This window comes from Astatotilapia calliptera, chromosome 14 (assembly GCF_964374335.1).
Source record: "Astatotilapia calliptera chromosome 14, fAstCal68.1, whole genome shotgun sequence".
NCBI lineage: Eukaryota > Metazoa > Chordata > Actinopteri > Cichliformes > Cichlidae > Astatotilapia > Astatotilapia calliptera.
This window is the reverse complement of record NC_137435.1, coordinates 16,072,790-16,095,647: the sequence shown is the minus strand read 5'-3', so window position 1 is coordinate 16,095,647 and position 22,858 is coordinate 16,072,790. Positions and strand designations below refer to the sequence as shown.

At 44.7% G+C, this 22,858-nt stretch overlaps 2 protein-coding genes across 5 annotated transcripts in view; one reads left to right on the top strand and one right to left on the bottom strand.

The window, feature by feature from the left end:
- sipa1l3 (signal-induced proliferation-associated 1 like 3) overlaps nt 1–15,444 on the top strand; it is an 89,070-nt gene extending 73,626 nt beyond the window's left edge. For 2 of the 4 annotated variants that reach the window (XM_080288934.1, XM_026192105.2), the window contains 15 exons: nt 8–593; nt 1,473–1,571; nt 1,663–1,838; nt 4,797–5,045; nt 6,393–6,569; nt 7,205–7,329; nt 8,243–8,352; nt 8,438–8,886; nt 9,690–9,917; nt 10,524–10,686; nt 10,766–10,949; nt 11,048–11,203; nt 11,870–11,996; nt 12,380–12,461; nt 12,712–15,444. In XM_080288934.1, the coding sequence (XP_080145060.1) occupies nt 8–593; nt 1,473–1,571; nt 1,663–1,838; nt 4,797–5,045; nt 6,393–6,569; nt 7,205–7,329; nt 8,243–8,352; nt 8,438–8,886; nt 9,690–9,917; nt 10,524–10,686; nt 10,766–10,949; nt 11,048–11,203; nt 11,870–11,996; nt 12,380–12,461; nt 12,712–12,897 (3,097 nt within the window). In that variant the 3' untranslated portion in view covers nt 12,898–15,444. The remainder of the gene's footprint in view (nt 1–7; nt 594–1,472; nt 1,572–1,662; nt 1,839–4,796; nt 5,046–6,392; nt 6,570–7,204; nt 7,330–8,242; nt 8,353–8,437; nt 8,887–9,689; nt 9,918–10,523; nt 10,687–10,765; nt 10,950–11,047; nt 11,204–11,869; nt 11,997–12,379; nt 12,462–12,711) is intronic. The other 2 variants (XR_013901431.1, XM_026192106.2) reach the window with 2 other exon arrangements.
- Nucleotides 15,445–15,935: 491 nt separating this feature from the next.
- On the bottom strand, nt 15,936–21,053 carry LOC113035946 (ribonucleoside-diphosphate reductase large subunit). The gene is made up of 4 exons (XM_026191841.2): nt 20,843–21,053; nt 17,403–19,384; nt 16,437–16,625; nt 15,936–16,348 (listed from the first exon to the last, which is right to left on the bottom strand). Exons 1-4 carry the CDS (start codon nt 20,859–20,861, stop codon nt 16,157–16,159), a joined length of 2,382 nt encoding a protein of 793 aa, XP_026047626.1. The 5' UTR covers nt 20,862–21,053; the 3' UTR covers nt 15,936–16,156.
- Nucleotides 21,054–22,858: the final 1,805 nt, after the last annotated feature.

Genomic DNA, 22,858 nt, shown 5'->3' with positions numbered 1-22,858 from the left:
CTCTCAGTGTTGCCGTGACGCGAATGAAGGATGTGCCCCCCTTTGGACCACCCATCCCCAGCGGCGTCACCTTCCGGGACCCAGAGACCTTTCGTAACTTCCTTCTCGCCAAAGTCATCAACGCAGAAAACGCAGCACACAAGTCTGAGAAGTTCCACACCATGGCGACGCGAACACGGCAGGAGTACCTGCGCGACCTGGCCGAGAACTATGTCAGCAGCACGCCGCTGGATTCAGCCGGCAAATTAAACAACCTCATCTCCCTCGCATCTAAGAAACGGGAGCGCACGAAGGCGAGAGAGGGAGCGGAGCTGGGTGCTGCCGGGGCGGTCGCCTGGAGAGTCCAGGCCCAGGACTTTAGCGGAGGAGGGGGAGCAGAACTCCCCTGTGCCTTGGGTGTGTCGGCTGAATACATCGTCCTCATAGACTGCTCCACCAAAGAGGTGGTGTTCAACTGTTTCTGTGCAGACGTGATCGGCTGGACGCCGGAGCGGCTGGCACTGAAGATCTTCTACGGCAGAGGAGACCACATTGCAGTTCGAGTGCCAGAGGGAGGTGCACAGGACATCAGGGAGATGGTGCAGAGGTTAAAGGTGAGACCTTGGAGCAAAGACTTGATCTTGGGATTTGGGGTCATGCAGGCTGTGCTGTAAGCAGATCTTGTAGAAAGACTACAGTGCAAACACAGTTGTGTCATGTCTTGTTTACTTCCTTGTTCTCCAGCCTGTAGTTTTCTTTACATCCTTTGGTGTGTGTGTTGTTTTTTTTATTGCTTTGTTGCTTTCTCACCAACTCTTAGAGTAAAATAACATGAAACTTTCCTCATCTGTTTGGATTTGTGCCCCTGTATGTCTAGTGCAAACAAGACATACAGGGGCACAAAATTATTCTTTAGAGCTTCCTGTAGTCAGAAATGTTTCATGTGGTTATTGAAGTTTATTAGACCAAATCAGTGCAACACCTTCATTCTTTTATACTCCTTTAAGCTCAGGGGATTTCCACAGTGGATGTTGGTTTTCATTCCACTGAAAAACTAAATTCAAAGGCAAGTCATTGTGTCAACATTCACACTGTATTCTGTGTTTTGTTTTTTTTTGCTTTATGTTTTTGTGGTTGTCTTCCTTTTTCAATGAAGCTATGCCACTGTCTGCACTGGCTCATCTGAGGCCTTTCAAATTGTGATAATCTCTGAAAAAAGTGATGAATTAAACGCTGGGAAGAGGAGATTTCCTGGACTCGATCAAGCTTTGAGTTAATCCAGCAGAAAATGAAATATTTAAAAATGAGTTAATCTTACTAAAAGCACCAAATACATGCAGAGTTGAGACTGAAAAGTTGACCCAGTGCTGGGTAAGAAGTCATCATCACCTGGTTGTTACTTTGCTATGATGATCTTTAGTTTGTTAGTCCATATATATAACAAGCTAATACTGTAAATCTGATATGATTTTTTTTTCCTTCTGTTTGTGTAGTTGTTGACAGTGGGATGTGAAACTGTGGATATGACACTAAGGAGAAATGGACTGGGACAGCTGGGCTTCCACGTTCGCTTGGATGGCACCGTAGCTGAGGTACCGTCAGATGACCAGATCTAATTTTGAAGCACTCTGAAGATTCTTGGCCGCGCATAAATGCTCTGCTTTTGTTTTGTTTTTCATCCAGGTGGAGGAGTATGGCTTCGCCTGGCAGGCAGGCCTGAGGCAGGGTAGCCGGTTAGTGGAGATCTGTAAGGTGGCTGCAGTGACGCTGACGCACGAGCAGATGATTGACCTGTTGAGGACATCGGTGACAGTCAAAGTTATCATCATTCCTCCATACGAAGAAGGCGGGCCTCGTAGGTGCGTGGCAGTCTGCGTGTGGTTTCCTTTGAATCCTTTCGAGCTTCATTTGTAAACAGCTGTCATGAATGCAGATGTTTGGACAGTGGGTTACAGCACAGGAGCGCGCTCAGTGTAAGTGGGCAGAAGTGGAAGGACAAGAGCGAGCTAGAAGAGAGCGCAGGACACTCATTACTCCAACACACAAAAGCCTGGCAGAGATAGTGGCCAGACCCCAATGTTCTGATGATTCTGTGTGGGAGTGTGTGAAAAGAGGAAGCGAGCAAACAGAGAGAAAGAAAGATGCGTGGCTGAAAAGGAAGCGGGCGAAATGAGGCACACAGACAAAAAGAAAGAAGCATTTGTTTAACGTGAATTAGCTACAATCCGCCTTCCTTTCTTCTTCATATCTGCTCATCTCTGCTATTGTATCACTTCCTCTCCTCCACATCATTTATATCTTTTCCCTGCCGTCACCCTTTTCCATCCTTTCATCCACACACGAGGCCTTGATTGAGACAGAATAACGAGACCTTATGAGACGCTGATGTGGTGTTACTGAGGTGAAAAAATAACCGTGTGTGTGTGCGCGCACACTTGTGACCGAGAACCAGAGCTCCTAAATACAGTAATTGTGTCAGGCTGTGTGATCGCACAGTGGTTAGATTTCTTTAATGCTGGAGGCAGTTTAATTACGCCAACTTAAATCCCTTTGACACACACACATGCACAAACACACACATGGTACTGTGGCATTGGAGCAACTGATAATTAGAGTCTTGTATTTCATTCTTCCTCTCTCTCCCCATCCGACTCATTTGCTGTTGTGTGCCAGGCAAGCAGATTGCATGAGATTAAAGCCTGGAATCTGCAGGAGAAAAAAGGTCCACAAAAAATATAAATAAATAAATAAATAAAGGAGTGGAAGTGATTAATTAAAAATGCACGCCCTGTGCGAATGAAAAGGACAGGAAAAGAGGGAGGGAGGGAGAGAGTGAAAGAGAGAGAGAGAGAGGGAGGCAGGGTTGAGTGTTATGAGCAGGAGAGGCAGAGAAGCGCTGGGTGAGGAGGACGTGTCTCAACACCGCCGAGAGTTAGAGCAGTGGGTGGAAGAGAAAAAGAAAGAAAAGAGAGAGAGAGACCAAAGTTGGAAGGGCTTTTTCTTTGCCGTTCTTTCTCGGCTCTGAACGTGCAAGATGGACAGATACGACGGGGAGAAGGTGTGACTTCTGGCACTGTGTATTTGACTGTGTGCGTGCACGAGTGCGTGCGTGCACGAGCTCCAGCTGTGTCACATCAGCCAGCGTGATGGGAGGAACACTGAATGCCGGCAGATTGAGGCTCTGCTCTCTCTAAGGTTTGTGCTCTCTTCCTGCGTTTGTGTTAGCCCGCGCTGCTGTTATGTAACCGTATTGATACTGATTGGATTTGACTCATTCCGTTGTTGATGAAAATATCCCGACCACATGTGCATCGACTTGTGTGTCTTTTGGTTTAATGCACATGTCATTTGAAATCAGCTGGTGGTGTTTTTGAGGACGTCTGTGTTGTGTTTGTGTTTTACCGTGGACGTGGCTGCAGCGTGTTTTCACTGTGGATTAGTCAGCTGATTATTTTCAAGGTTAAATGAATAATCACACTGTATAAAAGAAACATGTATCCCCTGCACAGTTTCCCAAAGCACACGATGACATCTTGAAATGTTTTGTCCAAGCAGCACTTTGAGGAGCCTCACAGATATTCTGCTAACATGTGTGCTAAAAACAAACATTTGATTCATCGTTGAAGCCAATTTTAAGCAAAAACATGTTTGGGGAAACTATAATGGACTTCTTTGTTCTGACTTTATTTTTGTTCTGCTGCTTACAGGAACTTTTGGTGCCCCCAAAGACTTTATAACCACCCCCAAAACAAAAATGCACTCCCCCCTCTGATGCTGTGGTGAATTTATCATTGGGGTCTAATTTATCCAAGCATAACAGACACTTTTATTCATCCATTAAACGTAAATAACTGAAAATTAATAGACTTACGTCAGACAAGGTAACAGCATTATTGCCTTAATACGCCACATGCGTATTGTTTAATAATGAAAGTTTATACTACACACACTCTGTCCTCATGGCCTTTATCCCACTCTGCCTCACTTTAAATCCTCACCCTCACAGCATTTTCCTGCTCATTTCCTCCTCTCTTCATTAGTCTCATGTTAAATGCCATCCAGTATGCATATTTGATGCCTCCTTCCCTCCCTCAGTGAGGCTTTGTGAATGGAGTAATGATGATGATGTGTAAAAGACATGTGCTGGGCTACTTACATGCTGTTTTTATTTATTTAGTCAGAGGGAGCTGAAAGAGTGAATATCTGTGTGATCTTTGGTTTAAAAACAGATTCATAATTATTTGATGCGTGATTGTACAACCAAGGCAACCTTGCGTGCCTTTACTAAACATATCTGCTGTGTCTACCAAGACTCTGATTCAGGAGCTGTTTGATGAGATTGGATATTTCTCTCTCACACACATATACACAGACACACACACTTGACCTCAGTCTCGCAGTAGGAGAGATGGAGTCCTGATGTGCCAATAATCGGTTTACTTTGCTCTCTTTCTCCCTCCATTGGCGTCAGGGGAGCTCATTAGTGAGCTCTGTTACATGTCTGCAGTGTGTTTGAGCATTCACAAAGTAAGTTATGAGACGACAATAATGTGGAGCATTTGGGGGAGATTTATTGAGCAGTTTCCACGCACTGAACTCGGTACAGAAACCGCTGTTCTGGTTCAGCTACAGTTCAGGGCTGCTGCATTTACTGACCCGTGCTGAGGATCAAAAACTACACATGAAGGCTGTGTAAAGGAGATAACCTTGGAGTTTTGGAGGGAAACAGCAGCATTTTAAGTGTCATGCTTTTAATTCTCTTGTAGTGGATGTGGTGTCTCTGTACCGTTATAAACTGTCCTCCTCTGTCTCTGTAGGGGCTGCACCGAGGAGTACGAGATGAAGACCATGGAGCAGAAACCAGAACCTGAGCCTCTAGCAGCAGGATACCGACCCTCTCCTCGCCAGACCTGGCGATGGGAGAACTCACCTGTTCCTCAAGTGCTCCACCCCACTAGCATGCAGCGCTGGGCCCCCATCGGCCCCCCACCTCCTCCACTAGTACGCTCACACAAGCCCCTGATGCCAGTTCCCTACAGAGAGCCTCAGCACCTCAGCTCCAAGAGGTGAGCCTCACTTCTACACATGTGCTGCTGCCCCACTTGCACCAAGTCTTTATTTATCACTCCATTAAAATTCAGATTTTAAGGGGAAAAAAGCAAGTATAAAAAGTGTTTAAAGCCTGCAGTGTGTAGAAATGTAGAAAAGGGACAACAGCAGCTGCTTTGACTTTTTTTTCCTCATTGTACTCTTCACCTGAAAAGCTCAGTGAGTGGCCAAAGTCTTTGTTCTAGGCTAGATGTTCTAAAGCCTCATACAGACCTTGGAGGAGGTGCAGGAGTCAAATTTCCTTTAAGTAATGAATGCGAAAAGTTTGTTATGGATGTCTTTGTCCAGTGATGACAAAATCTTGTCACCTACTTCAGCTTTAACTGCGTATTGTATGAAGTTAGTGAATCCAGTCAGCATTCTTCAGCATACTATGAGGATATTTGTTCATTAAGACTTAAAGCAATAATTAATGATGGGTGTAAAAGTGTGATATGCATTGCAGTGAGCCATCTTCACAAAGGCTTCCTGTAGTAGATAGTATCCTCGTCCAAACTCCTCAATCCTCGTCGCATTTTCAGTTTTACATCACGGAGCTGTCATCATCTTACACAGTTAATTATAGAGATGAGGAGAAAACTGCTGCAGCTGTACAGGTGGCTGTAGATGAAATGTTTTATTGCATTTTAACTAAACAGTTGTTCTGCAGCTCCTTGTCTTAGTTTGTTTATGTTGTCTGATGAAAGATTTGATGTTAAATCACTGAATGAATGTTTGAGGAAAAGTGATGTCAGCTGGATGACATCATGGATAAACCGAACATGAACTGTGACTGCTCCAAGAAAACCTGCTTAGTCCTGTCATCAGGATGTTTTCTTCATACAAAAACCATAAATATGATGGAACTCCTGTGCACGGCTCCTGAAATCCTTCTATATAACATTTCACATCAGGGTTTTCCGAGGCAGATATGTGTGAAGTAACAAAAGCCCTCAGGCTAACTCGTGTGATTACTGCACCGTATAAGCCTGCCAGACGGTCGTAAACTTGTATTGATAGTAAACCACCTAAAAAGTGGAAACAATAAAGTCTTTGTGTGGTTTTATTCCACTTAAAGAAGTTTTTTTTCCCCAAAAACTGTCAATACTAGTTTTTTAAACTTGAGTTGGTTCCAGGTGTTTGTCTAAAACAACACATTTTAAGCTGTTTTCATTGTGTTTTCAGTCTGTTTTGCTCTTTTGAGTGACACACAGACACACTAGTCCTCAGTTATTTTAAATCTCTCTTATTTGTGTTATGTATTAATCACCTCTCTGTAGTACGCTTGTTTCTCTCGATTACCCACCGTCCTTTGTTTATTTCAGGCCGGTCAGCTACCCAGAGAACCACTACAGCCTGTCTCCTGCAGGAGGCGACAGGCCCTACAGAAACCCCTCAGCCAGCTTCTCCTCTCCTCCCTCCGGCCTGGTCAGTCTCACCACGATGGGACCACCTGGAATCTCACCGGGCCCCTTTGTGCGCTACAAACCTTCACCCGACAGGTGTGTGTGGGTGTGTGGTGTTTTACTCTGCAAGCTCTCCACTGTCACTCGTTTGATCTTGATCAAACATGTCTGGTTTTACTCGTAAATGCTTTGTGTGCTGAAGGTGGAATATATTGGTTCAAATCGCAGGCTGAATAGCGCGGCACGACCAGGTCTGCAGTTAGACGTGTATGAACACACAGTCTCCCAGAGGAAGGATCTGTTGTGTGGGTGGCTCTTCCTCACACTGTGGAGGTTGATAACATCTCACCCAACCAGAAAAACTTGTTTTATTCAACCGCCACAGGGATGCAAAGCAGAAGCTGGAAATGTTCTCTGTTAGTCAGAAACGTTATATTTTTACAGCTGGGGAGTTTTATTCCAGAGTGTGTCCTTTCTGTCGTGATGTCTGAGTAGCTGTACATCTTATTTTATTTGAAAAAGGGTTTTGACCTTCCACCAATTATAACATCAGGACTGATTAAAAGAGCAGAGCAACACAAAATGCAATTTTGGTCAGAAACAGCAGGAGGATTCACAGACTTCTGTTTAGTAAGGTAGAACAGACTCGTCACCTTAAACATATGCAGCTCCAGGGACCGGGAAAATCCCTGCGAATGTGTTCACTAATGTTTCTCCTGTGGTTCATATAGATTTGGAACAGGACAGCGCCCCCTGCTGCCGTATGATCCTCACCTCGGTGTGGACCTCCTCTCCAGTGGAGAATCTTCGTCAGGCTTTACCAGTCAGGAGAGTACCATGGAGCGCAGCAAAACAGGTACAGCACCACCTTCAGAAGTAAATGTTGAACTCACTTGTATGTGTCTACTCTTATGTAACATATAATGTAAAATCTCATAAGGAGCAAAAAATGAGTTTTTTATTGGTTTGGTTTTTAAAAACAGTTAAACATCACCCTACATATTTTCATTGCTGACGTCTAAACAGAGACTTGTAAAAGTCTCACATTATTGTTTAAATGTCCTAAAAAATAGGTCTCTATCTGCTGATAAACAAGCCTTTCTGAAGCCCTAAGTAGTATGTTATTCTATCAGATTTCCCAAACATCCAATCATATGGTTGATATGCTGATAGTGCTTTTAACTCCTGCTGTCAATAGTAGTCGTATAAGATATCTATTAGCTGACCCCTGAGCAATGCGATCTTGGACTCTTTTGCAAGATTTTGGCGAAATATCTTCTTGAGGGCATCAGAGACATTATTATGTGTCTGAATTTGGACAAATCCAGAGTATGTGCAAATGAGTCCTAGCTTGTGTACCACATTATAACTTTCAGTTATAATTTATTTATTCAGTTCCATGAATTTTAACTTGTTGCTGAATGTGCTTCACTGCATATTTCCGGTGGTATTTCTGTGCGTACTTCAGCATCCCATTTCCTTTTTGTATGTAATGTAGTGGGTTTTTTTTTTTTTTTTACAGTTTTTACAGAATTTCTCACTTCCATTTATTCTATAGATATGTACTCTTCTTATGTGTTGTTTTCATGCTGCTTTAAAGAGTGCAGTTGTTGCTCAGACTAGAGGCTGCTGAGTGTGGTTTTGGTGTGTGGGGGGAGGTCAGTGTTTAAATGTGCTATAAGTATTTAATCCTCTTTGACAGCCGTGGACGTTCAGTGTGATTTGTTATAATCCTGAGAGTGTCTGTCTATGTGTGTGTTTGGATGCAGAGCCTCTCTGGCATGTCCCAGCGTCTCGAGGACCAGGTGGTGGAGGGGGGCAGAGGAGAATGCCCAGACAGGATGTCCCGGGGAAAGACTCTCCAAACAGACACTCGAAGGTCAGACTCAACATCAACACTGCGTCTCTCTTCTTTCCACCTTTCGCCTTTTCGCTGAGCTCCTCTGACTCTGTGTCCTCCGCAGGGTGAGACTCAGTACTCCAGCCACTCCAGCAGCAACACCCTGTCCAGTAACGCCTCGAGCAGCCACAGCGACGAGCGCTGGTTCGACGGAGGCGCACCTGGAGAGCGAGGAGGCGTGGGTTGCCTCGGTGAGCCGGCCGATCCTGACCCCGACCTCCTTAACAAGGGCGGATCCAACGATAGCGGCATCGACGCCTCGACCCACTACGGAAACGGTCGCCACAGTAACATGTCCAACAGCCAGTCCCACAAGGCCATGCACAGCTCTGCGACCTACAGTGGCATCCCGGAGCTGTCGGTGGGAAGGAGCGGCGGCAGCGGGGGGGAGGCTAAGAGACGAGAGTCTTCGCCCATTATACCAGCTGCGGCCAATCAGAACAAAGGGTACAGGACGAGGACGTTCCCTCCTCCTGGCTCCAGCGCTGATAAAATGGATGCTTTCAAGCCCAGGTAAGTGACAAACTCCTGATGAGATGCATCGCCTGCTGATCCTTTTCCTGTAAGAATGCCAGGCCCCATGGACAGTGAATAGATAAGATAAGATAAGATAACCTTTATTAGTCCCACACGTGGGAAATTTGTTTTGTCACAGAATAGAGTGAATGTTACAGTTTTAGGCTCAGATTCATGTGCTTATTAATCACTTTAGAGTGTTTTTATCAGTCTTTAGTTTATGTAGCATCATCACATGACTGAAAATGTTCAATACTAAACTAAATGTAGAGAAAAAGTAGGATTATGGCCGTCTAATCCTTGTCAAACATAAAGATCATCATGTGATCTCTTGCTCTCGTGGTTTTATAACTGTCAGGGCTGTGATATAAATCCACGCAGGGATTCAGCACACAAACCTCCACCCGCTTCGGTCACTCCGTGCTGGATTAAAGCAATCTGTGCTGAAACTCTGAGTCCCAGCAGCTCTTGTTCTGTACTCTGTGCATGCGATGTGTCACATGATGATCGAGACACGTAACCCCAAGTCCTAAAAAGCCAGAACATTGTTTAAGATGTGGATAAAAAAAGAATTCAATGATTTGGAAAGCTCATAAACCCATACTATATTCACATTAGAGCGTAGAAAACATCTGATATTTAAACTGACACATTTTACTATTTCATAAAAAAAATCACCCCTGTCTGAGCACAGGATGTGTTTCAGTTCAATTGATGCAGTCAAAATACAAATGATTTTTAAATGTTTGTCCTCATTCAAACAACAAACATGTTTCCTGGCTGTTTTCTGTAACCTTCAGGGCCTACACACCGCAGGGTTACAAAACTCCAGTGGAGAAACCACGGCCTGTCCGAGCCTCTACCGCAACGCCTACTTCAGCTAAGCTAAGCTCCACCCCTCTGTCCAGCTCCGCCCCCAAGTCATCATATGGCAAGAGCACACCAAGCGGTTGGCATGCAGAAGACTCCAACCCCTCTCCTTCAAACTCGACTACAGCATCGAGCTCCGACAGCAGCAACAGCAAGAAGTAAGAGCGACAGCCTCAGCGGATCTGCTCTGATGCTTGGTTCTTCTTCCGGGATAGAAATTATTTTTAGGCACCTCCTTTTATACCAAAATAATCATATAAATGACCTCGTACTCAAAAGGATGGTGGACATAAATGTGTGATTAACAGTGCAAATTATGTTTTAAAATTTCATATTTTTAAAGCGCTGATCAATGAAATTGAAGGCATTTGGCTTTTTGTGTCTTTATCCGTGGAGTCAAACTTGGGCCCGCACAGTGGCCATGAACTTTGTAACATCTGCCTCGTTTTCACTTTGTTACTTAAAATCACATCCACAAAACAAAGTGATCGGAACAACTTTCCAAGTCCGTATATCCATCCACCCGGGGAGCGCGTGATCGCTCCTAAACAAAGTGAAATCCTTCAACACGTGTTTGTTTTTACTCGAAACCATCCAAAGAGTTCTGACTCTCCTGTGAGTGGCAGTGGACCAACAAACACTGGAGGATACTGTAGGCAGAATAAAGTGGAACATAGTTTCTTACCGTGGAAAGAGGCAGGAAGCAGTGTTCAATAAAGGAAGACTGTATGTTTGTGTTTTGTTCTCATATCTTGTGTCTCCAGGCAGGTGGACACAAATCCAAAGAACGTGTTTGGACAACCTCGTCTGCGAGCGTCACTGAGGGACCTGCGCTCGCCACGACGGACGTACAAGAGCAGCATCGAGGACGACCTGAAGAAACTGATCATCATGGACAACCCGGGGGAGACGCCGCAGAGAGACCCTGTGAGCATTGTGCTGGTGGATGATATCCGTTTTCCTCTCATGAGCACACAGCTCTGACCTCTGACCTTTCTCCCTGCAGTCTCCCAGACGCCCCCTGCAGCGCACCTTTTCCGACGAGTCGCTGTGCAGCGGACGCAGGGACGCCGGCTTCGCCAGCTCTGAGAACCAGACGACTCCCAGCGACGTGCTGTTCACCTGCACGCTGCCCACACGCAAACACGCCGGCTCCTCCAACCACTCCAACCACATGCAGAGCAAGAAGGGTGAGTGCCTCGATTCTCCTCCCAGTGACTTGCAGCGACTAAAGCAAACCTGCTGTGATTGTGTTCAGATCATTAATCATGACTCTGCTGCCCCTCAGTGCCGCTCTCTGCATCCGAGCTCTCTCTGACCGAAGTGAGAGACAAGCTCCCCCCTCTGAGGAGGCTCGACCCCGGCATGATGCCCCTCCCTGACACAGCCAGCGGACTCGAGTGGTCCAGCCTGGTCAACGCTGCTAAGGCGTACGAAGGTGAAGGTGGATATTTCAGTATTAAATGTAACATAACCTGATTTGTGAGTGATGAGGTAACCACCATCTCTACAAGAGTCTCCCGGAAATATCGACCCCGACCTCACCCGTGCTGAGGATGGAGTCATGTCAGATCTTTGAACATTCGTCTGGCTGTTAGGAACCCTGAGCAGTCTACGTCCTCTCAGTGCTGATGTGTTTGTAGCAGCACAGCTTTCTATGTTAACTGTTATGTTTTCTGCTTTTCTTTACATGCAAAGCTGAAGTAGTGCTTTACTTAAAAACAACAACAAAAAAACTTCCTTATCACTCGCTAAGCTACTGCTAACTTCACTCCACTAAACCCCATAAACCCTGTTTTTTCACAGATGTTTAACTTTATTGTAACATCTGGCAGAGCAGCCACACCGATCGTTTTATTGGACCTGGAAAAAATTTTGGACTGTTAATCATTCAGTGGAGCCTCGGTGCTTAGACTCGTATATATATTTTTATTTATTTTTTGCACCCAGAGGATCGTTTTATGTGGCTGCTGGGATTTGGTTGCTTTTTACCTTCTTTTACCACTTTTTTTTTCCCAGGAAAGGTTTTTAGAGCACTCCTTTTCTTTTTGGGGATGTGCTTTACGTGGAAAAGGCTTTTTAAAAGCACGATCATGTGTTTATTTTGCAGCACAAAGAGCGGGTTCCCTGTTCTCGCTGACTGACCCGCAGCTCGGAGGTCCAGACACGAGACCGGCCGCTAGTCCAGTCCAGTTTCAGACTCCTCAGACGCCACGGACCACGCCCACACTCAGCAGGTAGGTCAGCCCCTCGGTTACAGAGATCCAGAACAACATGTTGTAAAGAAGCAGAGAGCGCCTGTAAATATTCAGGTTTTCATAAGTCACTACTGCCACCTGGTGGTAGTTTATCAGCATCTTCTTTTCAGCGTTTTCACCAGAATTAAAAGTTTGTTAACTCTGTGGCACCAGAGAGGCTGTTTGTCCTGCCAGTGAGCAGCACACTTTTATTATAAAAAAAAAAAAAGGTTTTTACTGAAGATGACGAGCTTTCGGATCCTCATAATAAAACCAGTAAAACCTGTCTGTTTACCTGCGGCGTGCACATCACAGCGGTGTTTTGTGTGTGTAATCACTGGATCCACGGTAACGAATGCCAGGTGTGTTTGTGTGTGTTACAGTGATGAGGTGCCCAACGATCTGTCCGGTCGGCTCTACCACCTGGAAGTGATGCTGAAGCAGCTGAACAATGACCTGGAGAAAGTGAGAGCCTTTTGTTTTTCTCTCTAAAGCAGGAACCCTCTGAGGTTAAAGAACCAAATAATCGATAATAAGTGACTGTGGAGTCATGTCTTCTTAAAGACTTGATTTACATGTGTTGCTGATGTTGATTTATGTTTAAAAGCTGCATCACTTTCATTATGAGGCTCACATGTATTTGTGGCTCCATGCAGATGTTATTTGGTCTTTGATAACTGAACATTGCCTTTATTTCTCCTCCTCTCTATTACAGGAGAAGCAAGATAAGGTCGTCTTACTCGCTGAGATGGCCAACCTGAGAGAGAACAACCAGCGGCTGCAGGTGGAGAGCCAGACTGCCAGCGAGCAGCTGCGCAAGTTCAGCGTGCTTCTGACCAATCTCAACAAGCCGGGCAGCGACCACGAGGCTCACTCCTTAGCCGATTCACAGAGGGAGTGACCGACAGCCAAGGAAGAGAGTGAGGTTCAGGCCAGAGGGAGGGGCTTTCAGTTCCCATGATTCCTTGCACTCACAGGGGCGGCAGATGTCACACTCAGCTTCCACTGGGCTGCCTTAAACCAGAGAGAAAAAGATGATCTGGATTTTTTTAAACCCTTCCAGTAGAGAACCTCCCTCTCTACACGCTCCCTGCTCTGAGCCTGTTTATTTTTCTAACTGACGTCTGGATATTTGTCACACGGTGTAAATACATCTGCTACTATGCCGGAGGAGCGAGCAGGAGTGGAGATCCTGACTGTTTTAGAGAACACTACATCACCTGGAGAGGCCTAATACTGTTCCTGCAGCCAATCAGCCAAAAAAATAAATAAGACTGCATCTCCCAGAATGCACTAGAAGAGAGGAAGCTCTACAGACGTGGTACTGTAGATAGATGCCTGTGTGGTACAATTCTCATATATCAGTTATATCGACAATGTACTGATATTGTATAAGAGACGTACTAAAGGTGTGTGTGTGTGTGTGTGTGTGTGTGTGTGTGTGTGTGTGTGTGTGTGTGTGTGTGTGTGTGTGTGTGTGTGTGTGTGTGTGGACAGCGGAGTGATGAACAAACCTGTTTACTGTAATCTGAACCCTGTGGGCCTCGTTTTCCTGCCCTCCGTTTACACGGGTGACCCGCGGCGGCCCACGGATGTGAATCAAGCCATCAGTGTGCCGAGAGCAAACGGTCGCAGAGCTCGCCAGCGTGGCGGCGTCGTATCTCCCACACAGAGCAGCGTCCTCAGCAGTGCCCGATCATCTCAGACCTGAATGAAATGATGGTTGCTTTAACCTTAAGCGGGTCCTTTGTTTGGTTTTAGTTGCAGAATTTTGAGAGTTACACTTACCTGCTTTCTGGTGAAGAGCTTATTCTGAAGTGATGTGGTTGGCGTAGCCCCACATGAGCCCAGTTTTGACCATATTGTTTATGTTTTGGGGAATAAAGCATGGCGAATAAACTTTCATTTTTACCTTTTTTATTGGACGTACCAACTGCTGTAGCTGGATTACTGTAAAACTGGAGAAATGTTTAAAAATCAGCCAACTTCTCGCTCCTGGCAGCTCTCAGAAGAGCTGGTAGTTATGAGGTGATTCGATGGCTCACACACGTCATGTTATTTTTGCTTTTGTGAAATCAAATTGCTTCCATCACATCGCTGTAACCTCTAGCCGACGTCCTTTAACAAACCTTGTGTTGTTTATGATTTCGTGTGTCGGGCAGCAGAGCGAGCCGGTTGTTGTTTTTGTGTTTTAAGACGTCACAAACTGAACTGGAGTGCATAAAGCATGTGCAACAGCCTCACCAAGAAAGTAAATAAGTGTATTTTCTCAAAGTGTTCTCAAGTCTTCATGTATTTGTGATCCAGTGAAGCTCCGTCTCCGGCTGAGCGCGCTCACAGGAAACATGTACTGTACCTGAAAGCCCGTCACATCAGGACAGATGTGCTTGTTTGAGAGGACTTTTCTTGTGTTTTATACTGCGACAGTGCTCTCAATGATACTGTGTACTGTATTTTTCATACAGAAACATATTTTTGAATGCTGGCAGTGAATAGACAGTACACCCCAACCCCCTCGCCCTGCTAAAACTGTACTGCACTCTCATCTCTCTGATAAAACAGGAGGTTTCTCTTTAACTGGATCTGTTTAAAGTTTCCACTCAGGTTCCTCAGGATGCTGTTAACAACACTCGACCGTTGGGGGGGGAGGGGGGGTTGATGATGACAGACGTCACCCTGCTGTCTGCACCGTTGTCCCTTTAAATGTTTTTGGGCAGCAGGATGTTTCAAATTGCTGGAAGAGCCAAATAAAACCTTTTTTTTTTTTTTTTGTCACTGACCCCGGAGGATAACTAACGCCTTCTTCACCCCACCCCCGCTCCTCTCTCTCTCTCTCTGCAGCACCCGCTTTAAACCCACCGCCTCCTTCTCTGGGTTGTTGTCATTTTTTGTCTTTAAGCAGCTTCAGTCGGGTTCCTGTTAGCAGGATGTCCTCCATCCACACAGCTCTGCAGGTGTAGCTGTGATTTTAGTGTCTTCTAGTCTTAATCTTTAGTTTGCTGATGTAAAAGGGGCAAGGTTGTTTTTGTTTGTTTTTTACATATATATATATATAAATCTTGTTATGTATAATTTTAAGCTATTTAAAGCATACACAAGGACCCCTATTGAACAAATTCAATAATGCATTATTACTGGTAATATTGTGCGACCAGTTATTCTCTTTGTTTTTTGTTAATATTTTTATAATTTATTTTTGACATGTTGGTCACTGTTGCAGACAATAGTGAAGATGAGAGGGTACTGTGTTTTCTCTTCAATTCCTCCTTCCTTTACTTTTTCCTCAAGCCTCATTGTTCCTCTTTCCATCGATGTTTCCTGCATTCAGCAGGAATAACTGAAGCAAGGGTTTGGTTTTCTTTGGGTTGTAATAACGTGTACATTTTAAAAGTGTAAATTATGTTTTCATTGTTTTATAAAAAAAATATATTAAAAATAAGTCAAAACATTTGCTGGTTTCTGGTCTTTGAGTTTTTGAGCTGCGGTTCAAAAATAACCTTTTAGTTTCAGATTTTAGAAAACGACTGCAGGGTTGTAAGGAGTTAGTAAATTCTGTGTATGTAAAGAAAATGTTTTTCACTTAAACATGAAGCAAAAAATTTTGCTATCTGTCCCAGTTTATTTTTAGGTTCCTGGTTAAATGAATTAATCAGTACATTTTTCATTAATAAACTGGTAAAAACAGTCTCTCCCATCGGTGTCTGACATAAAGAACCTGAGTAAATTATTATTATTTTTTTAATTCTGTATTTAAATTTCATTTGAGGAGAAAAATAAAAAATAAAAAAACCGAACCTACCAGACCCTGTTTGAAAAGTAATCACCCCTCTTTATCATAAACACTTGATTGCAGTTCTGTTAAGTGTGGCACAATTTTGTCACAGCAGTGAATACAACTAAGAAAAAAAAAAAAAAAAAAAAAAAAAAAAAAAAAACACATTCAGTCCATTTTGTTTATCAGACAAAGCGTCAATGAAACAGATTTTACACAATCAACACAAGTTGTTAGAAAAAGTCTCAAATGTATTTTACAGTAAGTGCTTTCTGTCTTTGAGTCGACAGGAAGTTTACTTTATACAATACTGATTTAACTCTGAACTGTAGTGGAAGAAGCTTTAAGTCAAGGAAGAAGATCCAGGGCTTCAGCAGGTCGGAAACGTTTACGAGCCGCACATCAGGCACTCGTCCTTGTTCTCCAGAGAGCACACCATGGCCGCCGTGTTGCGCTCTTTGATCTCCTGCTCCGAGGACGTGGCCGGCTGTGCCTCCTTCAGCTTCTCCTTGTTCAGGGTGAACTGGATGGGGTTGGCGGCAGGCTTGGTCCTCAGATAGTACATCCCAGTCTTCAGACCCTGCGGTGGGAGAAAGACGGAGTTATTTTAAACCCCAACATGTCTTCACGGTGAGGTTTCACTCCTCCTCGTGCAGCTCGACACTCACCTGCTTCCAGCCGTAGAAGTGCATGCTGGTCAGCTTGCCGTAGTTCGGCTCTGCTATGTGGATGTTCAGGGACTGGCTCTGGTCAATGTAGGCCCCACGGTCGGCGGCCATCTTGACTACAGTTTTCTGTGAGATCTCCCATACGGTTTTGTAGAGCTGCTTCAGATCATCTGGGATCTCATTGATGTTCTGTCAAAATTAAAAAAATAATAATTAAAACTAAAGTTTCAGGTTCAAACACAAAGGAGTAAAAACAAGAAGAAAAAAAACCCCCACCTGAGCTTAAAACATCTTAAACTTCTCAGCTGATGGTATTTGGGACACAGACCAGAATTTAGGGCTAATGTGATGCTTAAAACCATTTTCCATTCAATTTTATTTAAGTAGCACCAAATCACAACAACACTCATGTCACAGTGCTTTATTTTGTAAGCTAACGACAACAATTGAGAGAAAACGCCAACAGATGACCTAGCAAGCACTGCGTGACAGTGGGGAGGAAAAACTCCCCTTTAACAGGAGGAAACAATTTGCTGTGGAAACGAAATAGTTACAAAAATAATTGGACCATTTCAGAATGTTAGACTGAGATGACGGATTTCCTTCTTTGTGTTTTCAGATTGCTTTGGATCCTCTAAATATTTGACTGTTCAGTGATTTACTTTGTGGCACCTAATCGAAATTAGTTTTTTAATTGATGAACTAGAAGACTAATTATTCAAGATGAAAGAGGATGAAAAACAGCAAAGAGATGGAGTATTGCCTAATTTCATTATGCTTTTTTTCAAGAGTCTTGAAGCTTTAAATGTATATATTTAAAAGCAGTTAAGTGGCATTTTATCTTTTCCTGTAAAGGAAATGTTTGGGAATCAATATTTTAGTCTACAGAATGAAGTTCACACCTAAGAAGCTGGAACCTAGAGATGTCTGTCATCTTTAATGGTTTTCCTCCCTGCTGATGATTACCTGGATGGAGCCATTGTTAGCGATCAGCTGGTTCTTCATCTCCTCATTCCACAGGCCCCTCTCTGTCAGGTCTTTGAGCAGGTGGGGGTTGACGATCTGAAACTCCCCCGAGAGCACCCGGCGGGTGTAGATGTTGCTTGTGTAGGCCTCGATGGACTCGTTGTTGCCCAGGATCTGGGCGGTGGAGGCCGTGGGCATTGGGGACAGCAGCAGGCTGTTCCTCACGCCATGTTTGGCGATCTTCTCCTTCAGCAGCTTCCAGTCCCACAGGTCCGTTGGCGTCTTCTCCCACATGTCGTACTGGAGAATGCCCTTACTCACCGGCGAGCCTTCGTACGTCTCATAGGTGCCGAGCTCGGCGGCCAGCTCGCAGCTCGCTTCCAAAGCGGCATAATACATAGTCTCAAAGATCTGGATGTTGAGCAGTTGAGCCTCGGGGCTTTCAAAGGGATAACGCATAAGGATGAAAGCATCAGCCAATCCCTGGACCCCGATTCCTATCGGCCTGTGGCGCATGTTCGACCTCCTGGCTTCTTCCACCGGGTAGTAGTTGATGTCGATAACCTTGTTCAAGTTCCTGACAATTACTTTGGTCACGGATGCCAATTTTTTAAAGTCATAAGTCCGCTCAGGGGTGACGTACATGTTGAGAGCGACAGAGGCCAGATTGCAAACCGCCACCTCGTCCTTGCTAGTGTACTCGACGATTTCCGTGCAGAGGTTGCTGCACTTGATGGTGCCCAGATTCTGCTGGTTGCTCTTCCTGTTGCAGGCATCTTTGTAGACCATGTACGGCGTCCCGGTTTCTGTCTGCGACTCGATGATTGCATACCATAGCTGCTGAGCCTTCACCACACGCTTCACCCTCCCCTCCTTCTCATATCTGGTGTAGAGTTCTTCAAACTCCTCCCCCCAGCACTCATCCAGCCCGGGGCAGTCGGCCGGACACATCAGGGACCAGTCTTCGTTGTTCTCCACCCGCTTCATGAAGAGGTCAGGGATCCACAAGGCGTAGAACAGGTCCCTGGCTCGCTGCTCCTCCTTTCCCGTGTTCTTCTTCAGCTCCAGGAAGTCAAACACATCGAAGTGCCAGGGCTCCAGGTACATGGCGAAGGCGCCGGGTCTTTTGTTGCCCCCCTGATCAACATAACGCGCTGTGTTGTTGTAAACCCTCAACATTGGGACGAGCCCGTTGGAACAGCCGTTGGTGCCGGCGATGTAGCTCCCCGTGGATCTAATGCAGCTGACTGCCACGCCAATCCCTCCAGCTGATTTGGAGATGAGGGCGCAATGCTTCAGCGTGTCGTAGATCCCCTCGATGCTGTCATCCTTCATGGCGAGCAGGAAGCAGCTGGACAGCTGCGGCCTGTTGGTTCCAGCATTGAAGAGGGTCGGGGAGGCGTGGGTGAACCACTTCTCTGACAGCAGGTTGTAGGTCTCGATGACTGCTTCGATATCCGTCCCGTGGATTCCCACAGCCACCCTCATGAGCATGTGCTGCGGACGCTCAGCTACTTTGCCATTGATCTTTAGCAGGTAGGAGCGCTCCAGAGTCTTGAAGCCAAAGAAGTTGTAGGAGAAATCTCTGTCATAGATTATGGCCGAGTTAAGGCGGTCTTTGTTTGCAAGAACAATGTCAAGTGTGTCTTTCGAAATCATGGAGGAGTGGCGTTTGTTCAGGGGGTTGATGTAGTTGTACAGGTCCTCCATGACGTCGCTGAACACCTTCTTCGTCTCTTTGTGCAAGTTAGAGACGGCGATGCGTGCTGCGAGGATGGCGTAGTCGGGGTACTTGGTTGTGAGAGTGGCAGCGATCTCCGCCGCCAGCGTGTCGAGCTCCACAGTGGTGACGCCGCTGTACAAACCCTGGATGACCTTCATCGTGATCTGGGCTGGGTCCACAAACTCCATGTTGAGTCCGTAGCAAAGCTTCTGGATGCGAGATGTGATTTTGTCGAACATGACGCGCTCTTGGCGTCCATCTGAAAAATAGAGAAACGCGTTTTTACTTCAGTGTAAATTAGCGGGCAAAGCTCAGGAGGTAGTAGCTTCACTTTCGCTAGAGCAGAGCATGAAATATGAAGTGTTGAAGGAAACAATTGTACGTGCCTATGAACTGGTACCTGAGGCCTACAGGCAGAAATTTAGGAACCACAAGAGTCCAGCAGTCAAACATATGTGGAGTTTGCACATGAAAAAGGGGCTCTTTTTGATAAGTGGTGTGCTGCTAACAGAGTTGGTGATGATTATGAGTCTCTGAGCGAGTTAATGCTACTGGAGGATTTAAAAAAAATTCACTACCTGAGAGAGTCATAATGTTCTTAAATGAACATACATGGCAAGTACGGCAGTATTGAACAACATCAGATTTCAGTCCTGGCCAGAAGAAATGTTTCAGAATTCTGCTGTAGGTCTTGTTAACCCCCAAATGTCCTGACCATGGATGGTCATGTGCTAAGGACAATACCTGGGTACGATAGGCAGTAGGTACAACCACCAAATTCAGGATTGGTTGTATTTTGTCAGCAGGTGGAACTTTGGCCTGAACCTTAGATCCAGAGATAAATGTGATCCCGTCACCAAAGGGATCTGACCTCATAAAGGAATCAACCAAGTCTGGGCCCTCATAACTACACAAGCTGGAAAAATGGCAGGCTGGTCTTGGGCTGAGTCAGAGTCCACAGCACCAATCACAGGACAGTTTATTTAAAAGGCAGAAAACTAAACCTGCTTGTTTCAGATAACAAGGGGCTACACTGAGGCTCAAAAAGGCATGAAGATGACAATCATATCTTTAGATGAAGCTCAACCCAAAAGTAAAGTTTCTTCCTATGATGCATTTAGTCTCTATTAATCGTTTTTCTTTGTGTTTTGTCATTAATCTTTTTTCTACACTCTTCTCTTGTTTAGTTGTTATTTTTTCCTCCCTCTGCTCCTTTTCCCTTCCATCTCCCCTCATCCTCCAACCAGTCGATGGCTGCCCCTCCCTGAACCCTCCTAACAGGAAAAGAACCGATTTCTCTTCTTGATGATTGGGAGTTCTTTCTCCCAATCATCGCCAAGACCTGCTCAACACTGTAAGGTTTGAACATTACAGTTCAGATCAAACTCTGAACACACTGTCAAAACTACCTTCAAAGAGGAGGTGTTGTAAGGGTTTATAGATCTTCTTTGTGACGTTACACTGCGAGGCTATAAAAACTTTTGGCGCCTCTTTTAAGACAAAGACTAAGTCCATATTGTCAAACTACAACCGACCCCACCACCACCACTTAAACACGTTTAACCTCCACGTCAGGGGGACGGTGCAGCACTAACCAGCTCCTCACTAGTCCAGGTTAACCAGCCTGTCGCTAAATGATGTAACCCCACAGCAGACAGAATCACCGGTAACTCCACACGAAGCTAACCGAGGCCTGCTACAACATCGCAGCGCTCACCTCTTTTGATCACATGCATGTTGGCGGGCTCAGGCGTCTCTGTCTCAGGGACGGGGGTGTGAGCAGCTCTCCAGGTACAGTCGAAGCTGTTCGCGGGATCACAGCGAGCTGCTGGACACTAACTCGCCGACTGCTCGCTGTAGAAGCGCGCGAAAGAGCCCCAGAAAACCCGCTCACCTCCTATTTGTACGGAATGCGTCACCACGGAAGTGAAGAGATGGACAGGCATCTCGGCCAATCAACATCGCGGGACTTCAAATCTGGCGGGACAGAGAAGTGTGTCATAACAGGGGGTCAAAACACACAAAAAAGCAACTTTTACAGTCAAAGTAAACTATCCTGTTAACAGGAAAATGTCACATGTATGTGTACATGAGGTGTATTTGTCTGAAAAGGTTAAAAATTCCCGAGTTAGTACAGAAAAAATGGTGTGTTTGGGGTTTATTGTGCGTTTTCAGTTTGTATATATGTCTGTTTTGTTTTCAGAGGCAGGATTTTGGATCGTAAGAACACATATTATAGTGGTAATTTACAAAGAACCAAAGTATAAATAATAACTGCATGTCAAAGTATTATATTTGTGAATTACACGTTTCTGATGCATCAGTTTAAAAGGTTTGATTTAAACTTAAATCCTTAAAGAGTCAGAAGACTTAAAAATCCGGAGAAACAGTAATAAATAAAACATGTTTGCTTTGTCACAGCAAAGCACTGAAGTTTAATGTGCTGCAGAAGCAGTAGAAAATATACACTCAATGGCCACTTCATTGGGCACACCTACACCTGCACTAAGGCAGATAGAGTGAGGCTTCAGAGTGTAGTCAAGGCAGCACAGAAGATCATCGGCTGCCTTCTCCTCTCTCTGATGGACATTTATTCCTCCCACTGCCTCAACAGAGCAACAAACATCATCAAAGACAGTTCCCACCCTGGTTTCAACTTGTTCAACCTGCTTCCTCAGGGAAGCGCTACAGGTGCAATAGCACAAAGACCCACAGACTCAAGAACAGTTTCTTCCCAAAAGCCATAACCACCCTGAACTCACACATGCACTGATAAACACAGTTCACCCCCCATTCCAAGGATTTCCCTCTATAAACCATCACTGTGCAATAACCCAAACTGTATATACACAACACTATTTATTTACATATTGACTGATTTATTTATTTAATTTTATCAGATTGTATATTTGCACATTTTATATATTTTTTCTATAAATACTGTCCATTTGTATATAGTGTTGCAATAACTGTGCAGCACTATATACATGTTTGCACTGAGTAGGAGATGCTCTGTATCTCATTGTATGTCTGTATTGTGATAATAAAGGCATTGTATTCAATTCTATTCAACGGCTTATTGCAAATATCTAATTAGTCAATCACATGCCACCAACTCACTGCATTTAGGCATGTAGTCATGATCAATACAACCTGCTGAAATTCAAATTGATGCAGAAGAGCATCTCTGCATGTGCAAGATGAACTACAGCAGCAGATGACTGTAGGTCTGTCTACACTAGCAGATGAATGTGCCACCCCCCAACAAAAGGAGGGTGCCACTCCTGTCAGCTAAAAACAGGAAGCTGAAGCTTAGTGATACATATAATCCCTGAGATATTTTAATATAAGAAAAAGAACTGCAATCCTAACTGTATGTCTCAGTTTTACACGTTACATGTTAAAGAAATGCTGCTGTAGCAAATGAAAGAAATCTGACTCTTTAGGCTTAAACGGTAAGTAGTGAGTGTGTAAAATGACAGAAATCTATTACTTATTTACTTTGGTGGTAATGGCCACAGGGAATGTCTGTAAAACCTATGAAAATACAAATAAAAGTCCCAAATGAATGTTCTCCTTCAAATTTTCCAACACTTTCCAGGAAGCCGAATTGAAGTGTTTGGGTTAAGGGCAATCTGAAGGCAAGAACAAGAAGATGTACCTAACAAAGTGTTGTGTTGTTTACTGTAGTTCCTTTTGCGCTCCATAGGTGGCGATTACGTCTTTACCCCCC